The sequence below is a fragment of the Heloderma suspectum genome, chromosome 13, assembly GCF_057233095.1.
Source record: "Heloderma suspectum isolate Gila_16-S chromosome 13, 16-S_ref, whole genome shotgun sequence".
In the NCBI taxonomy this organism is placed as follows: Eukaryota; Metazoa; Chordata; class Lepidosauria; order Squamata; family Helodermatidae; genus Heloderma; species Heloderma suspectum.
In genome coordinates this window covers 31,433,641-31,458,409 of record NC_139470.1, presented here as the reverse complement: position 1 = coordinate 31,458,409, position 24,769 = coordinate 31,433,641, and the positions used below count along the sequence as shown (strand labels likewise).

General features: G+C 44.6%; 1 protein-coding gene across 7 annotated transcripts in view; it reads left to right on the top strand.

Annotated features, from left to right (window-relative positions):
• Nucleotides 1–24,493, top strand: part of EIF4ENIF1 (eukaryotic translation initiation factor 4E nuclear import factor 1) — a 44,545-nt gene extending 20,052 nt beyond the window's left edge. For 3 of the 7 annotated variants that reach the window (XM_084819848.1, XM_084819849.1, XM_084819847.1), the window contains 12 exons: nucleotides 667–802; nucleotides 1,051–1,230; nucleotides 3,550–3,776; nucleotides 8,393–8,464; nucleotides 8,941–9,130; nucleotides 9,744–9,823; nucleotides 19,683–19,822; nucleotides 20,069–20,159; nucleotides 20,563–20,692; nucleotides 21,564–21,908; nucleotides 22,699–22,863; nucleotides 23,699–24,493. In XM_084819848.1, the coding sequence (XP_084675974.1) occupies nucleotides 667–802; nucleotides 1,051–1,230; nucleotides 3,550–3,776; nucleotides 8,393–8,464; nucleotides 8,941–9,130; nucleotides 9,744–9,823; nucleotides 19,683–19,822; nucleotides 20,069–20,159; nucleotides 20,563–20,692; nucleotides 21,564–21,908; nucleotides 22,699–22,863; nucleotides 23,699–23,925 (1,983 nt within the window). In that variant the 3' untranslated portion in view covers nucleotides 23,926–24,493. The remainder of the gene's footprint in view (nucleotides 1–666; nucleotides 803–1,050; nucleotides 1,231–3,549; nucleotides 3,777–8,392; nucleotides 8,465–8,940; nucleotides 9,131–9,743; nucleotides 9,824–19,682; nucleotides 19,823–20,068; nucleotides 20,160–20,562; nucleotides 20,693–21,563; nucleotides 21,909–22,698; nucleotides 22,864–23,698) is intronic. The other 4 variants (XM_084819851.1, XM_084819850.1, XM_084819854.1 and 1 more) reach the window with 2 other exon arrangements.
• The last annotated feature ends 276 nt before the right edge of the window (nucleotides 24,494–24,769 follow it).

Genomic DNA, 24,769 nt, shown 5'->3' with positions numbered 1-24,769 from the left:
TCAGGACAGAGTTATTTCATCTGAAGTATTTGTATCATGCCTTTCAGCCCCATATGCTGCCCAAACATCGGCTACAGTATGCAAAATGGTAATGTGGACGCTGACCAAGGTCTTGCAAATATAAACTCCATGCATGTCTTACTGGAAACGGACTTGTTTAACAGAAGTAGAACTCTTAGGCTGTAATTGTAAAACCACTTTACTAGTGAATAAGTCCCATTGAACGCAATGGGATTTCAAGTGTAGGACTGCACTGTTAGCTACCAACATCTTGTTACTGGTTGAGGACAATCTAGTTCTTTAAGATGAGCAAACTGAAGCGAGCTGCCTGCTGGGACTCTAGGCAATGGCACACTTCTGCAGGGCCAGCTGCTGATGGAAGTGCTTCTGGAACTAACCTTCAGGATTGGGGGAAAAAACCCACCCTTAAACATACAGCTTTAGAAAAGAGACTTTATATAGGTATCCATTTTGTATGGATGCTGAGATGAGCTTCTGGAAGGAAATCCAGTGGTGGCTTAAAGCATTTCCACATCATACATTCTGGAAGCAACCAAGAGAATGTTGCAGTGTACACAGTAAGTGCCAACTCTTGCAGTAAACTCTCAGACTTCTGTTCTAAATTATGATTGTCTGAAATATTATTCCTTTCCCCTCATAATATAGATGATAGAAGATGTGCTGGGGGAAGGCTCTGTGTCAGCCAGCAGGTTCAGTCGCTGGTTTTCTAATCCTAGCCGGTCTGGAAGCCATTCGAGTAGTCTTAGATCTACACCCCATGAAGAGTTGGAAAGATTAGCAGGTAATCTCATCTTGTCCTTTCATCCACCATTCTATTTCTAGAAAGCTGTAGGATTGTGAGCTCCTCAGTGATAGTTGCCTGCTTCTTTATTCTGATGCTTCACCTTCTGAAGCAAAACTCATAACTCCATTGATAGGAGTGTGTGGAATGTGTTCTCCTCTCAAGAGTATAAACGTCTTCTTGTATTCCCCTGGAGTTGCTTAGCAGAAAAACTTACAAGGCAGTCGTCCTGGTTTTTACTGTTTCAGGTCTAGAGCAAGGCATTCTATCCCCTGGTCAGAACTCTGGAAACTACTTTGCTCCCATTCCTTTGGAAGACCATTCTGAAAACAAAGTGGACATTTTAGAGATGCTACAGAAAGCCAAAGTGGACTTAAAACCCCTCCTCTCAAGTCTCTCAGCCAACAAGGAGAAGCTTAGAGAGAGCAGTAAGTCTTCCCTTCTGCTGTTGTGATGCCTTTGGGTGCCTTGGGCAAAAATATGTTCAAGTGCCAAGCTTTGGTTCTCAGCCAGGAAGTGCTAAGATTTACTTCAGGGATCCCCGTGGATATCTGCATTGCCTTGGTATTGTCTGACCCTTGTCCGTAGGATGACAGAAGGATTAACTCTTGGTGTAAATGAATTTCCATTATCGATCCTCCCTGGTGTCTGAATCAATTTCAAAATTGGAAGATGGAGGTGAAAGCACAGAGCACTGCAAAGCTTGCCACTTGAGCAGCTCTTGCCAAGTTTGCACCACAGCATCTGTGGCCTCAGTAACATAAACAAAGCCTTCAGCAACTAATATCTTGGCTAGGGAATCTGTGGCTTTTCAGGGCATGTCCAGTAATGAGGAAGAAAAAGATGGGGAAGGAATGCTTTAACCATGATTTCTCCTGCTGGAATCTCATCATGTAATTCCTGTTGGTGATTAGGGCCCAACGTTTTAAATTGCATGTATAGCAGAAGACTTGCATGGATGATCGGAAGTTGCATGCATGTGGCTTATGCATGTTCAAGAGGCTCCACTGCATGTGCTGCATAACCTTGGTTTTCAGTTTAGAATAATTGCTGACCTGTTGAACTAGGAGATACTGGCATGCAAATATGCCAAGTACCTGAAAAGTTTGCATCTTTGCTCTGTGTGTCCCAATGATTGGGAGGAGTTGTCAGAATTTCATTATCTGTCCAGGAATAGCTTAACTAATATGCACACTGGGAGATCCCTGCCATGAGAGCTTTTACTCAAATTTAACATCAAACCCTATGCTCGAGTTTATTCTTTCTGCTACAGCTTGCTGAATGTTTGAAACAAGGGAATACGTGAATTAGGCCCTTGCCTCTATTTGCATACATGCTGGAGCATCTGAATTGCAGCCTTAAGTGCCAGGTTTGTTCTGCAATACATAAAGGAAAAAAGCAGCTCCTACTATGGAAATACTTACACAGGTTCTTTTAGGTTTCTGTTAGCTCCTGGCCTAAGACTACATTCCACTTCGTGATGCTTCTGGGTTATATCATCTATTCCTTGGTTGGAAGTGTATTGCCTGGATGGATGGCCAGCCATTGGCGCACAGAGCATTGTTTTCTTAGTGAAGTATATTTTTGGATCTTACACGATCTGTGTCTGGAGTTTTGACAGGCATTCCAGTGCAGCAAACAATGTATTCTACATCTCTGACTATTCTCCATGGTAGAGATGGGCAATTTATGCTTCATAAAGCTCCTGGAAAAGATAACGCTAGAATGCCATTCCAGTCCGCCAATCAGCCTTTGTTAAGCTGATGGTAATTTGGGTAGCTGCTTCTGTGAAATGGCAGTAGCTGCTGTCACATGATCTAAATTGAGATCTCAAATCTTGCTGAAGCGTAATGATGAAAGCATATAAATGTGAATGGAAAAGCTGTCTTAAAAGTAAATAGATTGGGGAGTGCTAATATAGGTCAGTTGTGCCTGTGGCTCAGCATTCTTTGGTGACATGGCAGACGGATCAATAAACGGTGCAGCAGACTACCTGCTTTCAGATGCCAGCTTCTGCTTATCTGCATAGAAGAGATGTGTTCTGTAGGCTTCATAATCATCTGGTGTGAACAGGAACCCTGATACTTCTTTAAGCCCTCCAAATAAAACCTTGAAATCATGTGAGGGAACCATATGATAAATATGAATTAGAAGCCCGAGAATCTTTTGGAAGAAATTATGATTCTAAGAGTTCAAAGCACGTTGCTTAGCTTGCAGATCACATGGTGTCACTTGTTGCCTTCAGGTGCAATCAACTGCAAAGTGCTGTTGTACAGCTCTCGTTTCAGTGGGGCTTGCGCAAGAGAGCTTCCAGCTGAGTGGTGCCCATAGTCCTAACAGTGCTCATGCAGTAGAAATGTGTGGCTGTTTTTGTTCTCCTTGCACCTAACTAAACTCTGCAAACCTGTTGGCTGGCTTGTAACTTCCACATAAAACTCGGATTTATCACTGACACACTGATTATTGAGAATCCATTAAGTGGCTGAATGATCTTTTCCCTTGTTTTACTCCTCTTTGTTATTTGAAAGTCTGGGATCATAACTTCTGATTTAGCTCCAACTTGAATATCAATATGCTTAAATCCTTGCATGGCCTTGGAATTACTAATATTTTAATAGTGGCCTGGAACAAAGATGGAATTGGTTCCAGATCCTTGTGGCATTGCTTTCTGACAATCTGTAGTCCCTGAATCTACTCCATAAACTGAGCATCTAGTTCTTAATTATTTCCCTCCCCCCCTTCTTTAGCACATTCAGGAGTTGTACTTTCAGTGGAAGAAGTAGAAGCTGGTCTGAAAGGCCTGAAAGTGGATCAGGAGGGGAAAACGGCTACCCCCTTAATGGCAGAGCAGATGGAAGGGTCCCTAAACTTGGCTGACTCCCGGCACCTTAAGGATGGTGATATGTCTGCCTTCAACAAACTAGTCAGTACTATGAAGGCAAGTGGGACTCTACCTTCACAACCAAAAGTCAATGTAAGTAATATGTCAGATAATGCTGAAATATTATCAACTCAACCACAACAGGTCTTGGTATGAACTAAACCACTTCCATATGCAAACATGTACAGCCTGCCTGGTTTGTATAACAAATACTTTATTTCCCAGATTTTTAACCTACTTTTCAGCACACATCACTTTCAAATCAGTGTACAACATAGCAAATATTACTCCAGAACTGAAACAGCCTCTTCAGCAGCAGATAAAATGAATGAATAGTGAAAGATAAAAACAGACCTATTAATAGTGCTTGGGCAAAAAGTATTTGTCTAGCGTTTAAAGCTGAACCATCAAAGCACCAGACACTCTCTGAAGGCATTCTATAAACTGGTCTTCCTCAACCTGGCACCCTCCTGATGTTTTGGACTTCAGTTCCCATAAGCCCCAGCCAGCATGGCCAATGGCCAGTTGTCCAAAACATCTGAAGGGCACCAGGTTGGGCAGACTGCTGTAAACCAAATCCGTTTATTGCAGTCCCATGACCAGATCGTAAAACAAGGTATACAAGACATATTTGGAGTCGATGGTCTTGTAGGCCCCTTCCAACCCTACTACTCTATGATTTAGAAAAACATGTAGAGCATCAAAGTATATATACAAAGACATAGGCTGCTGTAAACAGAACACTGCCACTGAAAAGGTTGTTTCCCCAGTTACTACTTGTCTTGGTTCTAAAGGCAAGGGCCTTTTGAAAGTACTGCAGATGAATACCTTAATTCCCAGTCAGGCTTATATGAGAGTAGGTGGTCCTTCAGGCTTTCATTTGGACTGATGCACATTCTGGCAGCAGCAAGTAAATGCAACATCCACGGGGAAACTAGTGTTTAGATTGTCCCTGGAAGCTAGACCAAGCTTCCAATGCAACATTTCTCAGACATGGGATGGCTCAAGGATGATACTTGGGGGCATTGCTAAAGTGAGCTTGTAAGATGCATGAATACCCCATCTTGATGTATGCTCCTGAATCTGGATTGTACCTGTGGGAACTTCTCAATCTGTCCTGCAGATGCCACATCTGAAATGGCATGGAGCTTATAACTAGCTTCTGCTTCCGGAAGTGCACAGGAACAAGTTGCCTGCTTGAGTTGGTGATCTAACCTGGAGCATTTTGCTTCCTTTCTCAACTATGACTTGAAATCAGAATTGTATTGTGTTGCATGTACATAGTTACAGCTTCAGTGGCATGTTCTTGAAAATCCATTGCTAAATAGGGATGCTGCAGTACTGGATCTAGGTAGCAACACCTTGAGTTAACACTGATCCTCTCATTGCTGCTCTTTCTAGAGGCTGTGGGGGATATATTGCTCATAACACTTGTGTGTTGGGAAGAACAGGTACCATTCTGTACATTAGGGCTGTAAAGAAGTGCCCTGAGCTGTTGGATGTTTCCTGTTTCTGCTATGTAAAGAGCTTGTCGCTGGTTAGTCTCCTTTCTTGCCATCTATCAGTTGGCCCTCATATCTGTTCTGACTTGGACTCCACATTGAGAGCAGGCTCTGGGGTGGTGATTGGGCATTAACTTGTCCAGTTTTGATGGTTGAGTTTCATCCTGTTCAACCTGAGGATGTGGACAAATTTCTTGGAGTGAGGTCAACCACTTGTTTGTTGGACCTTTGTCCAAGTAGTTAATCCCGCTCTGGCAGCTTTTACTGGCCAGTTGTTTGGTTAAGGTGGTAAATGCTTCCTTTACCACCTTAACCGGGAGGGATGTGTCCCGGTTCCTTAAAAGGAAACTATGGTATGGCCATTTTGGGGGGGTGGGGGGAATCATTAGATCCCACTACCCTAGATAACTATCAGCCAGTCTCCACCATTCCTTTTCTTGGTAAGGTCCTAGAGCACATGGTGGTGTCTCAACTCTAGACTTTCTTGGATGAAACTAATTATTTGGATCCTTTCCAATCTGAGGTCAGGTCTGGTTTGGGGACTGAAATCCACCTGGTCTCTTTGTTGGATGACCGACCTACAATGGGAACTAGACAGGGGAGTGTGTCCCTGTTGGTTCTTGACCACTCAGCGGCATTTGATACCATCAACTATGGTATTCTTCTTGGACATTGGCCAGTATGGGACTTGGAGGCACTGTGTTGCAGTGGTTTCGATCTTAACTGGCTGAGCGCTCCCAGAAGGTGGTGCTGGTGGATTACAGCTTGGCCCCATGGCCTCGGGTCCCCCAGGGCTCTGTTTTATCCCCTGTGTTTAACGTCTATATGAAGTTGCTGGCAGAGATCATGAATAGTTTTGGGCTTGGGCCTCATCACTGTGGGGATGATACCTAGCTCTTTGTTAATGTGACAAGTTGAGGCTCAGTCCAGACAAGACAGAGGTAGTGTAGATCATTAGAAAAGCTAATCTAGGATTGGCGGTACAACCTGTTCTATATGGGGTGGCACTCCTTCTGAAGGATCAGGTTTGCAGTTTGAGGGTGCATTGCTCGTGGAATGTCAGGTGCGTCATTGCCCAGCTTCAAATGGTACACCAGTTGTGTCCCTTCCTGGAACAGGCAGATCTAACCACAGTGAACCATGCTTTAATCATCTTCTGCTTAGATTATCGTAACACCCTTTATGTGGGGCTGCCCTTGAAGAGGGTTTGTAAATTGCAGCTAATGTGAAATGCAGTCAACAGATGGCTTTCTGGGGCGTGCTTTGTTTGTTGACCATATTACACCAGTCTTGTATCAACTGCAGTGGCTCCCAATCAGTTTTCAGGCAGAATTCAAGGTTCTAGGGCTTACCTATAAAGCCCTAAATGGCTTGGTGCCAGGATATCTGAAGTATCACTTCCTCTCATATGAACCTGCGCGTAATTTAAGATCTTCTTTGGATGCCCTTTTGCATGTCCCACCACCAAGAGAAGCTAAGTTTGTGGGAACACAGGATAAGGCCTTCTCTGTGGCAGCACCCTGCCTGTGAATTCTCTCCCAAAGGCACTTAGGCTGGTCCCTTCTCTGTTCAGCTTTAGGCAGGCTGTTACAATGTTTTTCTTCTGTATGGCTTTGTAGTATTTTCAGTGTCTTAGCTCTGCACTCTATTTTTAAGATTCTCTCCTGCTCTCAATTTCTGCTGTTGATGCTGTTCTAAACTTTTTAAATTCTTGTAAGTTTTAACTGTAAGTCACCTTGGAGCTCCTGTTTGGGCTGAAAAATAAACAAAACCTTTCCATGTCTCCAATGCTCTCTGGCAGTTCAAGAGGAAGCAAGACTGAATAGATGGGGAGACTTTTGCATTGCCTGTCTGAAACTAATGCACATCCCAGGAGCTTAACTGTCCACAGTTATAACTAGTACAGATTCTGTAGTCTGCTGCTGGCTCAGATTGTATCAGGCCCACTTTCATTTAAGATGTTCAAGCAAGGATAACAAAATATGTCTGTACTCTGGCAGCTTTTATACTAGAAGCTCGCTTGGTGAACTTGCAGCAGTGGCTTCCTCCCATGCTGGTTAGCATAGGCTGCCTTGAACATTCAGGTGTGTTGACTGGCAGTTTGGGAACAGCCAGAAGAGCAGGTTCTATAGTCCATTGATAGCCTGAAAACTGTGATGTTACAGAATTCCTTGTTACTGTAGTGGTACTGCCTCTGATAATGGAAGGCAGCTATTTTTAAAATCCAAAGTTCACTAGGACAGGTACTTTTTTATAGTTTGTCAAAGGAAGAACTGTTGACTGAAGGTTTACAGTAGTTCTTTACTGAAACTGCTGAAAAGAGGCTGAATTGCATGCTAGATGTTATATACATTTGTCTGGAGGGTATTGGGTTGGCTTGTACCTTGAGGAAGGAGCTACGTGTTTCCTCACAAGTCTTATTAAGGGGGGAGGAGGGGATGGGGCCTGGCTGGTTCTGACATCTCCCTCCTGTGAGTGAACCAAGCCAGCCCAGAAACAAAGGTTGATCTTAACTTAGGTTTACAGCTTGACTAAAAAACACAGCGGGCAATAAATCTGCTTCTGAGCTGGCAATGCACTTGTCTTCATTTTACAGTAGCATCTTAAAATACCCTTTAATTTAAGTTGATCTGGTTAACAGTGTTAACTGCTGCTATGTGAACAATGGCATCCTTGAGAAACGACAAGGGAGTGAAATCTGAAATGGTTAATCAGAACTTTGGCCGCTCTAGACAAATTTGGAGGAGCCTGCTGCACTCCACAATCATATTTCCCTTATAGGTGATGATAAATTGGGCCAAATGTGCTGTGACATACTAATTGATTAAACTTGCTAACCTGTTCTTTGTATGCATTTTGCTGTAATTGCAGACAAAGCTTTAGCGCTCTATGTCAAGCACTCTGACACTTTCCCCAAATACTTTGATTTTATCAATGCCAGCTTACTGGTGATGGCAGTAGGGCTGAAGTGTGTGAGGCCAGCCATACATGTTTTCCCACTTCAGTCTTAAAATTGGCCAAGTAACCCTGGCTTCTTCATAGCCAGCAGAGCTCATCAACCTGCTTGTGAAATTGACATATCTGTTAACACATGACACTGGTCTGTTGGTTCCAACTTCTGCATGTGGTGGTGGGCTCCACTAGTAATAGGGTAGGTGGTGAACGTGTACAAAGAAGTATGTAAACCACATGTAACCTTCTCTGCAGCAAACCCTTGAAAGCCACTTGATACCACCCCCTGAGATGCCAAGCCAGTCAGCCACAAAGAATATCTTGCAGGTAGTGTGAAGTTCGAACTTATTGAAAGCAGCCTTGAAGGGGGAGGGGATGAGGGGGCATTTTTTGGTTAAAGGCATTTCTAACTATTATAATGAAAAGTATTATACAGCTCTACAACAACGCTGGTATTTGTAAATCCATGAGCACAGGTTTTGGTGACTGGCTTAATCAGTCTGCCTGTGCATGGATGGAGTTGTGTTGTAGGCCAGCCTTTCTTCCACAAAACTTCTACTCTCCCTGTCCTTGCATACCTTTTGTTAATAATCTTGCCCCACTGACAATTCTCTGAAAGAAAACTCTTGACAGAAACTTCCTTCTGGTTGCCTGGAGGCCGTTCAGAATGCCTGCACCAGACTTGTATTACCCAAACTTCTCTTGATTTCTGATACATGCTGGTGGGAAGAACTTGATGCTAGTTTTGTCTTCAGGCAGTCGTAACTGTGTGAAGGATCTAAAATAGCTGTGTTTCCTCAAAGGAGATCCTTGGGCCACCCACTGGCGGACCATCATCTAATGTCCTCAGCACCTTGATGAGTGGCTTGGAACCTGTGTCATCTCTCCTTGGCCAAAGAGCACCCTCTCCACCACAGCCTCCCATCTCACAGATGTTTCCCACTCGGGCAGCTTCTGCTGACTATTTGAGACATCGCATTCCCTCTCCAGTTGGTAAGACCAGGTTCTAGAAATATTCCCCTTCCGCTCGCTTTTGATACCTTCAATACTTACATATTAGTATTCCCATGAAGTTCACTCTTTCACACATCTACTAGATATTGGTTATAACTGAAAGTTTTCCACCAAGATAAGTCAAGCTGATACCATGGATTTAAATTAACTAGAAATGCAGAGTAACATGTTGTCTGACTTTGCCATTTATTTAATGCATTTATATACTGCCTTTCTGTCTAGGCAGGTTACCATTTTAAAATACTAAATCAAATGTTATGGAGAAATAAGAGTTCTCTCAAGCCAACAGTAGGTCCCTTCAGGAGCTGATGGCACAAGCTTCCTGACCTGGGCTTCTCCTCTTCTGCCTTCTCTGTAGTCTATAGCTTTTCTATCTATATGCCAGAAAGCTTGCACGTGATCTGTGGGTGGCACTTGTCCTCAAACAAAATGATGAAGGAAAAGTTTCTAGGGTTCTAGGACTATAAGGCTATTGGATAGCATAAGGTTGAAACTGGTTTTCATTTTTGTGAACCGCCCAGAGAGCTTCGGCTATTGGGCGGTTTAGAAATGGAATGAATGAATGAATGAATACTGTTCACTATCTTTGTAGGCTTTGGACCAGGTTCTCAACAGTTGCTTGGTGATCCATTTCAGGGGATGCGGAAGTCCATGAGCCCAGCTGCTGCACAGGTGAGAGCAGAAATAGCTCCTCCTTCCTTCCAGGGTCTACGCTAGAATCATAATGTACCAAATAAGCATGGAACACTGGTTCACTGCTAGATGCAATGCCTTCATCTAACTGTGAATGAGATGATTGCATTTTCCGTAGAATGTTACTGTGAAACCATTCCTCATATAAGTTGCACACAGAATTACATGCCATGCTGAAAAGTTTAGACATGTTGGCACTTCTACTACTTATGGTGGGAGTGGTCTATGAGGCAAGCACTTCTGGTGAAAGTTGGGGTACATGATGACTACAAATAGAAGGCACCAGTAACTCACTCAACATGCCAATGGCCCAAAACAAGTTTTGGGGCATGTTGGTAATGGTGAACTAGCTTAATAGCATCCACGAAACTGGAGAGTGAAATAATCAGAGATAAGTCTGCTTTCCAAGATGATACTGTTCTAGTGCCCAGCATGTAAAGCTCCTCTCATGGGAAACCCAAAAAGACACATGATCTACTAGTAACGTCATTTGGCTGTTTCTGCCTTATACACAGTACTAAAAAGCTAAGAAAAGGCTTTTTGCTTGGTTTAACTGATATATTTGGATTCTCCTCCAATAGCTGAATATAGGGCTGACAGATAAGATTATCTGCACGGAACAGTTAGAATAGGCGTAATGGAAGAAGAGGCGAAAAACTTTAAAACAGCTGTCATCCAACAGCTTACTCTGAATGACTGAATAACTTGCTAATGGCAGACTGCTCTGTAGATGAAGCATGAGGTGGACTTCTTGTGAATTTGGAAACATGCTCCAAACTACTTGCAAATGCTTTAGAAAAGAAACTGTGTAATTCCATCCCAAAAAAAGGGGCAATTTGTATTAGACCACTGGAGAAATACGGTATTAGAAAATATTATTCCAAATTGTACATGACAAGTGCCCCCGCCTTCCAAAGTACTGATGCCTACTGTAAATTCGGTCCTGTTTAACGTCAGAACCTGCACCAAATGGGTCTGAAGCACCGTGGTGGGTAACCAAGCTAATCTCAACAGACAAACAACACTACAGACAAAATTGTAATTTGAAATATATTTAAGGCTTTATTTCAGAAAAATACCAAATATAAAGGAAGTGGCATGATGGTTATATGAGCATTAGAAACTTTCTCTACAATTACAGGGAAAGAGAATGCACAAAAATAGAAGATTAATTAAAAGTACTGCAATTGCCAAAGCTGATATTATGAATTTGGCTAATAAGATAATGGTTTGAGCTTCTAACGTTGTTATGAGTCTTCCTTCCAACTTTCTCCTGTTTACTACTTGCAGTTTAGAGCTAAACTAAAACAAAACTAAACTAAAACATAAGTGTTAACCCTCCCTCCTGTACCTTCCTTACTATATAAAAGCTATGCTAAAGCATTACTAGGTTCCCCTAGGCATGTGAAGAATAGAGGTAGGAATTAGAGTGAAAGGGAAACCCTGGAAATAATTCGAAATACCAACTCTGAAGATGGGATTCCAAATCTCATCCTCAGAAATAACCTCCAAGTCTCAAGCTCAGAAAGTTCTACTTTCAGAAAATATTCTAAGTTCCAAAGTCTAAGATTCTAAAGAGGTCCATAGTTACTCCAATCCCTGGGTCTGGTGGCATGGCAGAAAGGGTGAAGGGAAGTAGCAGCAGCAGCAGGAACAAGAGCAGCAGGAGCAAGAGCAGCAAGGAGCTCTCACTACCTGTTCTTTTATACTCTTGCTCTGGTCAAAGGTGGGGCCCAAGGAGCAATGAGACAACCATCCTCCAATCGAAATGGGGTGCACATGGTTAGCGCATTCGCTCACCAATCAGAAGTAAGGTGTCTCATCTTGTAGGCCTCCCCCAAACCCTCACTCAGGTTATTCAACCATTCCAGATCAAATTAGCCATCTTTGCTCTTTGTTAACACTTTTAGTACCAGATTAACACCTACCTAGCTGGAGCTGATATAAAACACTTGCTCCAAGACCGTACAAACACACTGAATCATACAAGGAGATTTGGGAGGCTATCAAACGTGAGACCTAGTAAAAACCATGACATGGATAACTTCGGGAGTGAATTTTACAAGGCATCTATAGATATATGGATTCCCCAGTTTCAAAAGGTATTTAACATTAGTTTAGAAGGGGATGGGTCCCTGGAATCATGGTGGCAAACAAGACTGGTTATCTCTTGGAAACAGGGCAGAAATCCCATGGCTCAGGCATCCTACCAGCCTATTGCGTTAATCAATCAGGATGCATAATTGCTGCCATCTATAATGGTGAATTGTCTAAATTTATTTCTAGCTACATCTCCCCTGGCCCTTTCACAGACTAGGCCTTTCCTGGAAGCACTTTTACTAAAATGTAATATAGGGAGCAAATTTCGCAAACTGTTCTCTCAGTTGTGCTCCATTTTCCAGGTGAAGGTTTGAAAAAATGCGCAGAGAGCTTCAGGCTCACTTGAGGAACAAAGCAAGGTTGTCCGCTGTCTTCCTTGCTGTTTACATTGGGAACTGAAGTCCTAGTGAATGAGATCAGTGCCCATCCCCTTACGTGTTCAGTTCAGTTGAAATAGGCAACACACAAGTCACACAAATCTTTTTGCAGACTCTTTTTGAGCAATCATCATGCAGCTCGGCTGGCACCGATGATAGTGCTGGATGATTTCAGAAGAGTAGCAGGGCTGAAAATCAATTTTTCCAAATCTTAGTTTCTGTGCATCAGTATGCTACATGAAGCTGTCACTACAGCATCTCTTGGGCTTGTCTCAGGAAACTTGAATTACCTTGGGTACTTATAACAAAACATTTAAGGCAACCTAAAAAAGAAATTCTGACTCACTGATTCATGAGATCATGGCAGCACTTCACCTGGCTGGGCAAGACAGCCATAGTTAAGCTGCTGATTCTGCCCAAACTTCTCTTCCTCTTTCAGTTCCTGGGAAGGTGGCAGTTGCTGCTTGATCTATTAATATAGGCAAGAGAACACTTCTCAAGAAGGCAGTGATGTTCCATCACCAATATAATGGTAGAATGAGTAAACTAAACTTATAGCTCTATTGTGATGCATGCCAGATTAGGCAGATAATACATGGAACTGCACAAAATAGTGATGTATCATGGGTAGATAGAGAAGCAACTCCCAACTCCTCAGCCATCAGGGTTATGACTTTTCTACAACTATCGGTCCCCCAACTCCACCATTTTACAAATCCATTCTTGAGAGCCACCTTAGAAGCTTAGAAATGTTGATCACATATATTAGCCGCCTCCTCTTCCTCCCATTCTTAGAACATCTACAGTTTAAAAGCCTGGATAAAAAGGGGCAGTATAGAGCTTGGGAGTCAAAGAGTTTATATAGACGAAGGGATCTCTATTGATAGGGTTGCCCTCTGACAGACGCCCAGATTGACCAAAGCTGCGTGGCTGTAAAGTGAACTGTTTCCAACTCATGCAGACTCAGTTGTTTGCCAAAAAATGGCTTTTTAAGGGAAGTGCCTCCTCACCCCTTTCCAGGTCTTCAGCATTCAAGGCCAAATGTGTGCACACAGAAGGGACAAATTGCGGGGGGAGGGGCAGGCTTCTGAGATGTACAGAATCCTAGTGACCAGCAGATATGGTGGTTTGCAAGGGCTGAAAATAATATGGGAAGAGGGCTGGGGCTGAGATTGATGAAACAGCCCAGAATCTCTGGAACAGACAGCCTCTCCATACTATTTTAACAGGAACCAGGAGTCCATGTTAAAATTAACTTTTTTTTAGATACTATCTCCATTAAAGCCAAGGTACATCGATCTGGCCCTGTCCTGATGCTGGAGAGGATGTAATGCACACAAGGAACGTTCCTCCACATGTGGTGGAGCTGTGCTAAGCTACCAGGATTCTGGCAAAAAAATTCGAGATGCTCTCTGGGATTACTAATGAGCAATTGACCCCTCAAGCAGCACAAGATTTGCTTGTGCTGCTCCTTTCAGTGGCATGTCTAATCATTACTGGGTGCTGGAAGGCAAGGGCTGGGTTCACTTCAAGGAACTGGTTTGAGAGTATCTGGGGTGTAGCCTTATCTGAGCACTGAACAGCCCGTTCTTCATCAGTGAGGGAGTGGAGCAGGGAGGAAAAGAAAGGGTTAGCTCTCACTTTGAAAGCAGGGCCCATTCATCAAAGTTGTGTCCCACAGGAAGGGGAGGAACAACCTCCAAGTCTGGGCTTCTCCTTCAGAAGATCCAGGTTAATTGTTTGCTTCCACATTTTTTGGGAGCATACACCTTTTTTCTTATATTCTGGGTTGGGCTCCCATTGTGGGGGTGAGTGAGAGAGACTTCTAAACCACTTCCCCTCCACCCTTTTCCTGCCCCACCTCAGATGTTACCTCACTAAAAAAAATTTGGCGAAGAGAGAAGGGTTGTTCTTTCAGGATTGTCATTGCCCGTGGGAGTCCACCCCCAACGTGTTGGCTGCGGGCTTAGGGAGCACTTCATGATTGCAGTCCTACCGGGTTTCTCAGTGTTTCCCCTCATCAGTGGAGGGGCCATCCCCTGATACCACTAGTTCAACGGGGATTCGGCCAGGCAAGAGTGCTTCTGCTGCCACTCCAGTTGCCTCGTCTCTATGGAGTTGGTGATATCCTATCCTCATATCCTTCCTTTGGACATGGCAAGTAAAGTTACACTGTGAGCTGGGAGGGGAGGTGTCCATGAGAGATGAAAAAAGAGGTCTCCCGCATGTGGGAAATCTCTCTACATTGGCGATGGCAGCAGCAGCCATGTCTGGGGCTCAGAGAAGCCTGACAGAGGGCAGTCGTCCGTCATCCTCAGGCCCTTCCAAGGTTGCTGGGGAGGCTGTTTCAGGCTTGCCAGCAACAAGTGGGCTAGCTTGGACTGAAGCAGACATCCTACCCTTAAGCAAGCAGAAGGTCTGTGAAACAGCTGCAGTGCTAGCCAGACTGTTAACAAAGGAGTCACATAGCTACAGACAAAAGTGGGATAGATACCACATTTCTTCATCTAGTGACTCCTCCTCCTCCTACACTTCCCCCACTGCCTCTACTTTGCCCCTAGTTACAAAAAGGGAGGGAAGTTTGTAAAAAAGAGCCAGCACCGTCACTGACAGTTGTCATGGTGCTCTTCAGCACATAAGAGTTCCTCCGCTCTACCCCAGCTCTCTACCACTAGCTCTCTACCAGAGGAGCGCAGGGGTGACAGGTGATAGACAACACTGGGAAAACTTGTCTCCTTCTGGCAGGGGGATCCTTTGGGGGTCTGTCTCTGATATTGATCAAGGGTCTAAAGTAGGCTTGGAGCAAGGAGAAGGGTAGTTCTCCAAAGGGGACACCCCTGACTTCACTCTCTCCTAGCACAGAGTTTTCCAATTATTCTGGCCAAAGCCATAAAGACTTTAAAATTTAAAAGTTCTGCTTCCAGCTGAAGCTGAGGCAGTTGATAAGGAGCGACTGGGAGTGGCTGAGACTTTTCCCAGGGTTGCACCCTCAGCCCCAGTCATGCCTTTTTCTCATTCTTTTAATAAGATTATACAAGGAGAGTGGAAAGATCCAAGCAGGGCTGGGCCAGAACAGGACACCAAGAACCCATGAAGAGAACCCATGGTTTGTTGTTGGGTTGTGAACTGTGGGTTGTTTGTAGTTAGCAAAGCATGGTTTGTAATCACGGCTGGGTTCAGACAACACAACAACCCAAGGTTCCACAACAACCCATGGTTCAACCCATACTCAACCTTGTGTAAACCCAGTCTTACAATCTAAGGCTAACCTCTCTATTAAACCTTTTAAAGGAGGAAAACTTTTTGGATAATCTCTGGATTCTGTACTAATTGAGATGAAAGAAAAGAAAGCCTTACTATCTGTGACACAGAAGGATGAAGCCAAGCAAGGGAAGAAAGCTCCGTGGTCCTTTTGTAACCACCTTCTCACTGCACCATATCAGTACTAACGACATTACAAGGCCCCCTGTTGCAGCTGTCAGTTTAACAAGCCCGCAGCGCAGTGGGGCAGCCATGGAGATAAGCAACGCCACAAACCATCTACTGTCTACACCAGACATGGTCCTGTGAGGGGTAGACTACATTTCTTCCTGCAATCCTGACTGCTGTTCATGATGAATAAATGGGTGCTTGAGATGCTACAACACAATTATGAGCTGGGATACAAATCTCAACCCTGAGAGCGGTTCCTGACTTCTTGATGCTCCCACAACCCAATAAAACATCAAAGGGTCATCACTGCAATTCAACATCGGTGCCATAGAACCTGTGCTTTCTTCCAAATAGTCCTCAGGCATTTTCTCTATTTTTCATTGTGCAAAAACCAAACAAAAAACAGACCAGAGAACAACTATAGACCTTTTTTGATAGTGAAAAAATTCAAAAGGGAAATGCTCAACCATCACAGAAGCGATGTAGCCTGGAGAGTTTTTAATCATACATTGACCTGATGGAGGTGTATCAACATGTGCCAATTAGGCTATTCCACAGGTAATATCTATGTTTCCAGTATGACACTAAGCAATATCAGTAAGAGGCTCTTCCTTTTGGTTTTTCCTCCACTCCCCAAGTGTTCACAAAAATCATGGTGGCACACCTCCGGGTCCAGGGAGTTCATGTTCACCCTTACTAGACAACCTACTCATCAGATTGCCAACTCAGTGAAGGAGGGTCTAAGGAAAATCTTAACCTCTCTCTCAGACCATGATTTCATAGTGAACATATACAAACGTCACCTGTCTACAACACGTCTTCAACATTTTGGTGTGATTTTGGACACCCAACAGAAGACAAAATTCCTACTGCAGGAATGGATGACAGACGTTTTGAACACTGACCTCCATGAGAGCATCCAGCAGCCCCACCATCATGCACCCGACGTGCCTTCAGGGCTTGATGATCACAGCCATTGATCCAGTGCCCTGGGCAAGGTTCCATTCCAGGAGCCTACAGTGGTTTCTCCTCAGATTTCAGGACCAAATAATGTTGAGAAAGCATATGAGTCTCACTTTGTCCCCAGAGGTCACCAGCTCCCTCTCTTGGTGGTCACACTAGATGAACTTGTCTCAAGGAAGTCATATAAAGGAACCACCCCAGATCCCAGTGACAACAGATGCCAGTTTGATGGGTTGGGGAACTGCCTCACACAGTTCACACAGGGCTCCTGGTCACAGGAGGAGAAACCACATCCCATCAACTGGCTGGAGTTGTGAGGGCCATACAGCTTGCTCTCCTAGCTTTTTCAGAATTAGTGAGTCAATAACCTGTCCTAATACGTACGTAGACTGCAACAGCCGATGTGACACATCAGGGCAGAATGAGATCCAGCAACTTGCAGAAGTAGGCTGTACTACTTCTCTCCTAGACAAAAAATAGTATGGCCTTGATAACAGTGGAGTACATACAGGGGACACTCAACAAAAAAGCAGATTATCTGAGCAGAGAGAAAGTGGACCAGGGAGAGCGGTCCCTACATCCCAAAGTATTTTAGCTTCTAACTCAATGCTGGGATCTCCCAGTCATAGATCTATTCACCACAAAGGAAAATGCAAAAGTAAAATGATTTTTCTCCCACCATTAGGATCATCATTCTGTTGTGATGGACACCCTCCATTCAGATTGGCCAACAGGTCTATACGCTTTCCCACCATTTCACTTGATCACAAGACGTCTACAAGGCTTCTGGGAGCAGAGGTGTTAATGATCACTCTGCTCTGGGCCAGGGGGCCTGGTTCTTGGACCTGGTGAGCCTCAGTGTGTCCCTTCCTTGGAGACTGCCAGCACAACCAGATCTAATCTTCCAGGGGCCGATACTCCACCTGGATGTTGAGTGGCTCCAACTCTATGCATGAAACTTGAGAGGGAGCACCTCCTAGAGGATGGCTTTTAGGAGGTAGCGGATGCTATCCTTGCATCGTGAAAGCCATCACTATTTAAGATACATGAGCTGACCTGGAAGGTGTTCAGTCGTTGGTGCCAGTGACTCAGGCTGACTCTGAAGAGACCTTCAATGGCAGATGTCTTCAGTTTCCTTCAGGAGAGTTTGGAGAAAGCTCTGGAACCAGACATGCTCAAGAGACCAGAGACAGCATTGGGCATGGTGCTACACCTAGGAGGCTAGCAATCCATCGCTCTCCCTCCTGCAGGCAAAACACTTCCGGTGGGGAGCAACCCTCAGTTCTCTACCAGCGGCTCATCAGTTCCCCTCCTGGGACCTGACAAAGATCCTCAAGACTGGCGGGGGCGCCTTCCAGACCTCTCCCGCTGCATGTTCTCACCTGGAAGGTGACCTCCCTAGTAGCTTTAACTCCAACCAGATGGGTAGGGGAATTGGGCACATTGTCCATGCGGAAGGACCTTTGTTCTTTCCTACAGGAAAAACTTCTGAGACTTAACCCGAGATTCCAAAGGTGAACTGCACATTTCATTGCAGTCAGGAATTAAATGTGCAGTTCACAATTGTCCTGCCTGACTTCTGTCCAAACTCTTCTCATCAGAAGGAAAAGGTCTGGCACAAGCTAGATGTGCGCAGGGCTTTGAGGCACTGTGGAGTTGTGACATACAGAGGTACTTTTTGTCTCTTCCAAGCCAGGAGCAATGGGGAAGAAAGTCACATTCCACATTCAGATGGGCAAGGGAATGCATAGCACTGCCATGCTCATCACAATATTGGGAACCTTCAGTAGGTATTACAGCACGCTCGGTCAGAAGCATCATCCACAGCTGCACTACAGACTGGTGCACCGCTGGAAGACATTTGTAAGGCAGCTACCTGGTCTTCGCCTTCCACATTCATACACCACTATAGCTTGCTTCCGCTGAGGCCTCCTTCAGACATTAAGTTCTGCAACAGGTCTTATGATCGTGACCCACCCTCCTTGGGATACAGCTCTTGTATATCCCTTTCCTCCCTGCTCCAGTCCCTTGCTGACCAAGAACAGAAAGTTGGACTTACCATGGTGTTCTGGTCAGCCAGCGTGGTGTTGAGCAGGGAGTCCCTCCCTGTGTCACGCATATAAATGTGGGGATGTGGGGAGCTTCTCTTGTTATGGGTGAGGAGGGTGTTTGCGCTGCTTTCACTTTTGTGCAGAACTCCCCCCCCCCCCCCCCGCAGTCGGGGATTCTGCTGGATTCCCTCTGTGTTCTATCTACATTACAATGGTGAATTTAGTTCTAGTGGTTATTTTGAAGTGTTACAATCTTCCTGTGGGATGCACCTTTGATATGCCTGGCTATGTCTCCTACTGAAATGAGAGTTAACTCTTTCCTTTCCTCCCTGCTTCACACCTCGCTGACCTGAACATCACAGTAAGTCAAACCTTCCAATCTAGGTTTTTGACGTTTAAAAAACAAACAACAAACCCACAACTTTGTGGAGACCTGGTATCCTTTTATTTGTTATGTCAGCACCGCCTCAGACTTCTAGACCGCTCACACCAGTCTCCTCCTCCTGAAGGGACTTGCTCCCTGGGTAAGGGGTGGGGAACAGAGAATACAAAGAATGAGTGAACAAAAACAAGGATGAAATGAAATAACTTCATTGCAAATTGTATGTGACTACACTCAGTATCAAATATATGGCGCTCAGTATCAAATTGTATTTATTTGTTATACTTTGTTGGTTTTCTTGTTTGGTGTTTTACTTCTTGTAATATCTTAATTTTTTTTAAAAAGCATGAAATGTTGAAGCTACTCTGTAACAGGAGAATATTGCCATGTGGTACAAACCAGAGGGTGTGGTAGTCATGTTAACACCTAACTGGAGGTGTTTGCAACACCTCCAGTTAGCTGCAATAATAGAATGTGATCTTAAAAGCCTTGGATTTTACATTATTCCTTAAGTGCAACCTTCTTGATTTCAGATGAGTCCTCTTGAGCTCCAGCAAGCTGCACTAGAAGGACTCTCTCTACCACATGACTTAACCATGCAAGTGTCGAATTTCTACCAACCAGGTTTTGGCAAACTACAAATTGACAAAAATAGAGATGGCTTCAGGAACAGGTGAGCCTAAACTTCAGGTTGAGCTCTGGAAAGCAAATGCCAGACAAACTCAGTGCTACCTCCCTACCTTAATTTCTCCTACTTGCAAAGCGAATTGTCCCAGGGGGCCTTGTTTGCTCTGTTAGCACAGTCCAGGGCAAGCAAGGTTTCCCTTGCTTCCGAGCCAGGCAGGGAGAAAGGAAGGTGCCCGTTAACATGGCTCTCTCTCTCTCTTTCTCTCTCTCCCTCTCTCTCTCTCTCTCTCAGGCAGCAGCGCATGACTAAATCTCCTGCACCCCTGGCCCACAGAGGGAATGCCTCTTCTCCTCCGGCCCCTGCTGCTTCCGTCACTAGCATGGTTAGTGCTAACCGATGCCCTAGTAAATGCTTGGGAGCTCACTTTTGTAGTTGTAAGCCTTTTATGAAAAATTCAGGCTGAATGGAAGGAATTTAATGTAGTAAAAGCCTATTTCAGTGGTCCAACAAATGGATGTATCGAGGTACCCGTTGGACTTGTGTAGGATGTATTTTACTTCATGAACTTGACATTTCATAATAGTAGCACTTTCCCTTCCAACTGTCCCCTGGTTATGCCCTTCTAAAATCTCTACTGAACAGTTTCCTTGGGATTCCCAGACACTGCCTTGCATCTGTAGGACCCTACAGAATTGACCCAACTAGATTTTTTGTTTTGTCTTTTGCCTGATATGTGGGATACTAACTTTTGGTGTTGAGTGAGTTTGTTTGTTTGTTTGTTGCAGCTGTCTCCTTCCTTTACTCCTACTTCAGTGATACGCAAGATGTATGAAAGCAAAGATAAAAGTAAAGATGAACCCAGTCCTGCAAAGTTGAAATCCAATGAGAGAGATGGAGGTCTGAGGACAAATGAAGGTACGGTGTGTGGAGAGCTAAGGGTCTAAAAGCAGGCCGGATCGATGAGATCCCACAGTGTAAGCTCAAGCTGGCGCCTCCCCATGTGTGAAACTGACTGTAGATGCCTTCCTAACATCAGAAAGGAGGGGCACCTTCTGAAGAAGCTTTTTAGCTGGCAGGGGAGAAGAGGATAGACATGACAGTGGTCTCTGTGATCCACGGGTATCATGGAGAGGCCAGTCAAACTACCGGGGGCCATCCACCAAAATGTTTACATAATCAGATGTCATAGAATGCATTGGTACCCATAAATTGTCTTTGGCCTCAGAGCAAGGCAAGTCGTACCTTCTCATCAAACCTAAATTAGGCAAGCCTGGCAAATGTACATAATTTAGTTTCCATTACATCCATAGAACAGGACATCAAGCATTTAGAACGGTGCAATGGGTGGTGGGGAGAAAACAGTGTGGAAGAGCAGGGCGTTTGAGCATGGCGCAAGCTCTGCTGGAAGCCTCACACAGTGGGCTAAGTGCCTGCTTCTAGCTCTCCAGAGTTTATGCCACAGTTATGGAGTGTGGTGCAGTGGAATGTGTCCAGCTTGGGCTAACCTGGCCACAAATTCCTGTTTCAGCCATGAGGCTACTGATATTGAGCTAGTCTGTCCCCCACCCTGCCTGGCCAAGCCTTTGGGAGTCAATAGGGGATGGAGGGAAAGTGAGCCTAACCTACCCCTTCCACAGGGTGATCGTGAGAAGAACATGTGGTAAGCCACTTTGATACAAATGTGTAATGTCGAGGTGATTTGGCTGTGGTGGCTTATAATTGAGAGTGAGCTTCGTTTTCTCTACTTAAAGCACACTCAAATTATTGCTTTTGTGTTTCGCTACAGAGAGCCTGCTGTCATCAAGGTCTATAGAGCATGTAGATCAAGAGAATTCACCCTCCATAGGTACCAAACTATCATCACTGCAACGTTCAGCATGTTCAACACCACTTTCTCAAACAAATCGTTGCACCAAAGAGCAAGACTACAGGCCGAAGTCTGCTGGAAGAAAGACCCCTACCATAGCTTCCCCAGTACCAGGGACTACTTTCCTCCGTCCTGTCCACCAGGTCCCCCTGGTTCCTCATGTACCGATGGTACGGCCCGCTCATCAGCTGCCCCCAGGATTAGTCCAGAGGATGCTGGCACAAGGTATTCATCCACAGCATCTTCCACCGCTACTGCAAGCAGGTATGCTTCACTTTGATTTCCAGTTGGAGTGGGTCTTGTGGGCTATCTAGTCCAGCTGCTGATCAGTGAAGGAAATCCGAAGCTAGAGCAGGTGGCTGCTTAGAGATCTCCAGCAAAGGAGAGCAAGAAACTGGCAAATCAGCACTTGTTTGGTGGTTTAAAAGTGCAAACAAATACATACAAATGTATAATTGCAAAAATACTTAATCTCAGCTCACTTTCTCAAGGGTAACAATAATACTCGCCTTATCAATTCAGCTGTCTTATATCGGGAACCTAATGGGGGGAGGGGGTGTCTAAGTGAGTGTTGTTTTCAGCAGTTCCATCTGGTGAGAAGACCAAAATATTGGGTTTCAGATGCCAGGCTCCATAATGGTGGATTCTGTGGGATTTCTTTAAGAACCTAAAACGGATGTGCAATGCCTCCTGATAGGGATATTAAGATGAGAAATAGCCTTGCAGGGTCTGCTTTGGCATTCAGTAGCCTTTAGGTACAGTTGAAGGTGCTGGTTTTGCTTTGGAACCACTAGATTCCTGGGCACAATGACTGCAACACAATTATGGTGCAATGCCTGGTGACTTAAAGCCTGAGTATGTTCTGGAAAAGTTAAAACATTATTGACTGACACTTGATGGCCATGGACAAGCCAGCAGTGCAGAACTTTGCCCATCTCAAACCACTAAAGTGCTATTACTTGCCCAGAAACCTTGGATTGGGTGGACTAGAGATACAAACTAATGTGTCCAAACTATGAGTCACTTATTCATTAACCATGTTTTGGCTCAACAGGTATGATTCCTCCTGGGGTAGACCTGACTCATTTACAGGGAGTATCTGCTCCCATCCTTGGTCAGCCTTGCTACCCACTACCAACAGCTGGCCATCCTCTCTTGAACCCTCGTTCTGGAACATCTCTGCAGCTGGCAATGATGCAACAGCAGCTACAGAGATCAGGTAATGTTGTTGGAGTAAAAATAGCTCAATTAATTATCATTGAAAAAGCTTCTTAAGGTGCTGGTTGCTTACCTGACTCTACAGCAGCAACTGGAAACTTCCCCTATGGCCTACTTGAAGGTGGATTGGGATTGCTTCCTGTGGAGCAGGGTTAGGCAGAAAGCAGACCACAAACCCGTGGTGGACCACCTTGTGCCTGCTGCCTGTTAAGATTCCTGCAAGGGTTGGTGGGCTGGAGAGATGTAGGTATGTCCATCCGGATTCTACTCTCATTAAGCAAGCATTCATTCATATTCTGAACCTTTCAACAATCAAAGTGTAACTAGTCTGTTGAGAGATTCTGTGTGCATACATGCTTTCCAAGTTTCAAAAACAGTGATAGTCCACAAGGCTTCTAAGTATACCAAAACTAAAGTAGGCCCATTCCTGCAGTAGAAGATGCCAGATAGTGGTTCAGCAGACTGCAGAAGCTAATTTTCCTGTCTGATGCTTGATTCCAGTGGCTGGGGAGCAGATGTCTTGGCAGTACTGCTGCTACTGAGCCTTGAATAGTTCTGCACCAAACACAACTAGGTGGCTGAAAAGGCTAGCTAGTACCTGCAACTTGATCACCTTGTACTCTGAAAGGAGTGGTGTCTAGTATTCAGTGGCAGAATGAGCCTTGATCACGCCATCCGCTTCAGAAGTCCTGAATACTCTTACACTAAGGCTCAATAAGAACTTTGGACTAGAGGCCAAACATACGTTTGTCATTTCCTCTCCCCCCCCCCCCCCGGGGTCAGTGGTGGTCTAGGGTTGCCCAAATCATGGGTTGCATTTTCTCTCCCCGCTCCAGGCTCAAGCACGCAGGGATCTGCTGTCAGTGTGCAAACTATACCTCCGAATGTGCCATCTCGGACTGGACTGCCTCATATGCACTCACAGCTTGACCATCGTGCTAACCAGCGAAGTGGCTCCCCTGTTGGTCTTGCAAAATGGTTTGGTTCTGATGTCTTACAGCAGCCTCTCCCTTCCATGCCATCCAAAGTAATCAGTGTAGATGAACTGGAGTATCGGCAGTGAGTAGCCAGCTTGGAGAGCAGATGTTTGCGCTGCTTCTGACTAGACACGAATGTTCTTGGGCAGCTGTCTTCGATGTGCTTCACTGGTATTTGTTTTGGGGCGCTTTGGTTTTAGCACTTTGTGCAAAATTCTTTTTTGAATGACTAAAAGCACGTGGCACCTGTCCCAGCTTCCATGTCTACATCAAGATTAAAGAATCTATTACAGACTGAACAGTGAACCCTGAAGAACCTTGGATGCAAGATGGTAGCAGTTTAATTCTGGAAGCATCTACCTTTTTTGTTTCGCTTTTTTGTAAAATATGTGGATGAAGTGCTGATATCCTCTTGGGGTAGAGGAAGCAGCTAAGGGTTCATCACAGGAAATTATATGTATAGACCCTTGTGTACAGACCAATGTATAAACATCTTTTTTTGTATATATCCACAGGATCGCTTTTTGGAACCTATACAGCTGTACATAAGAGTAGCTAGTAAAAAGTTAAGCTTTAGTTTGTGTGCCTCTGGTTTGGATCTTTTCACTGTACATGTGGGACTTGTTTAAGATTAAAGGTGCCGCATATGTCAAGTGTGAGTGAACAGGGTGAAGTTGCTTTGCCTCTTGCCATTTCAAGTCTTTCTCCGCTGCTTCCTCTGTCATGTGTAATGTGACAGCTGAAGTGGAAAAAGAGCCACTGTGTACATCCTGCATTTCTCCAATCAAAGGAAAACATATGAACAACTCCATTGAAGTTGCGATCTTCGGTACCTTCAGTACATGGAAAGTAGGCTGCTGTCTACTGACCTTGATAACTATCTACCTTAGACAAATTTAGGTACAATAGTCCTTGCACCTGATTGTTCTT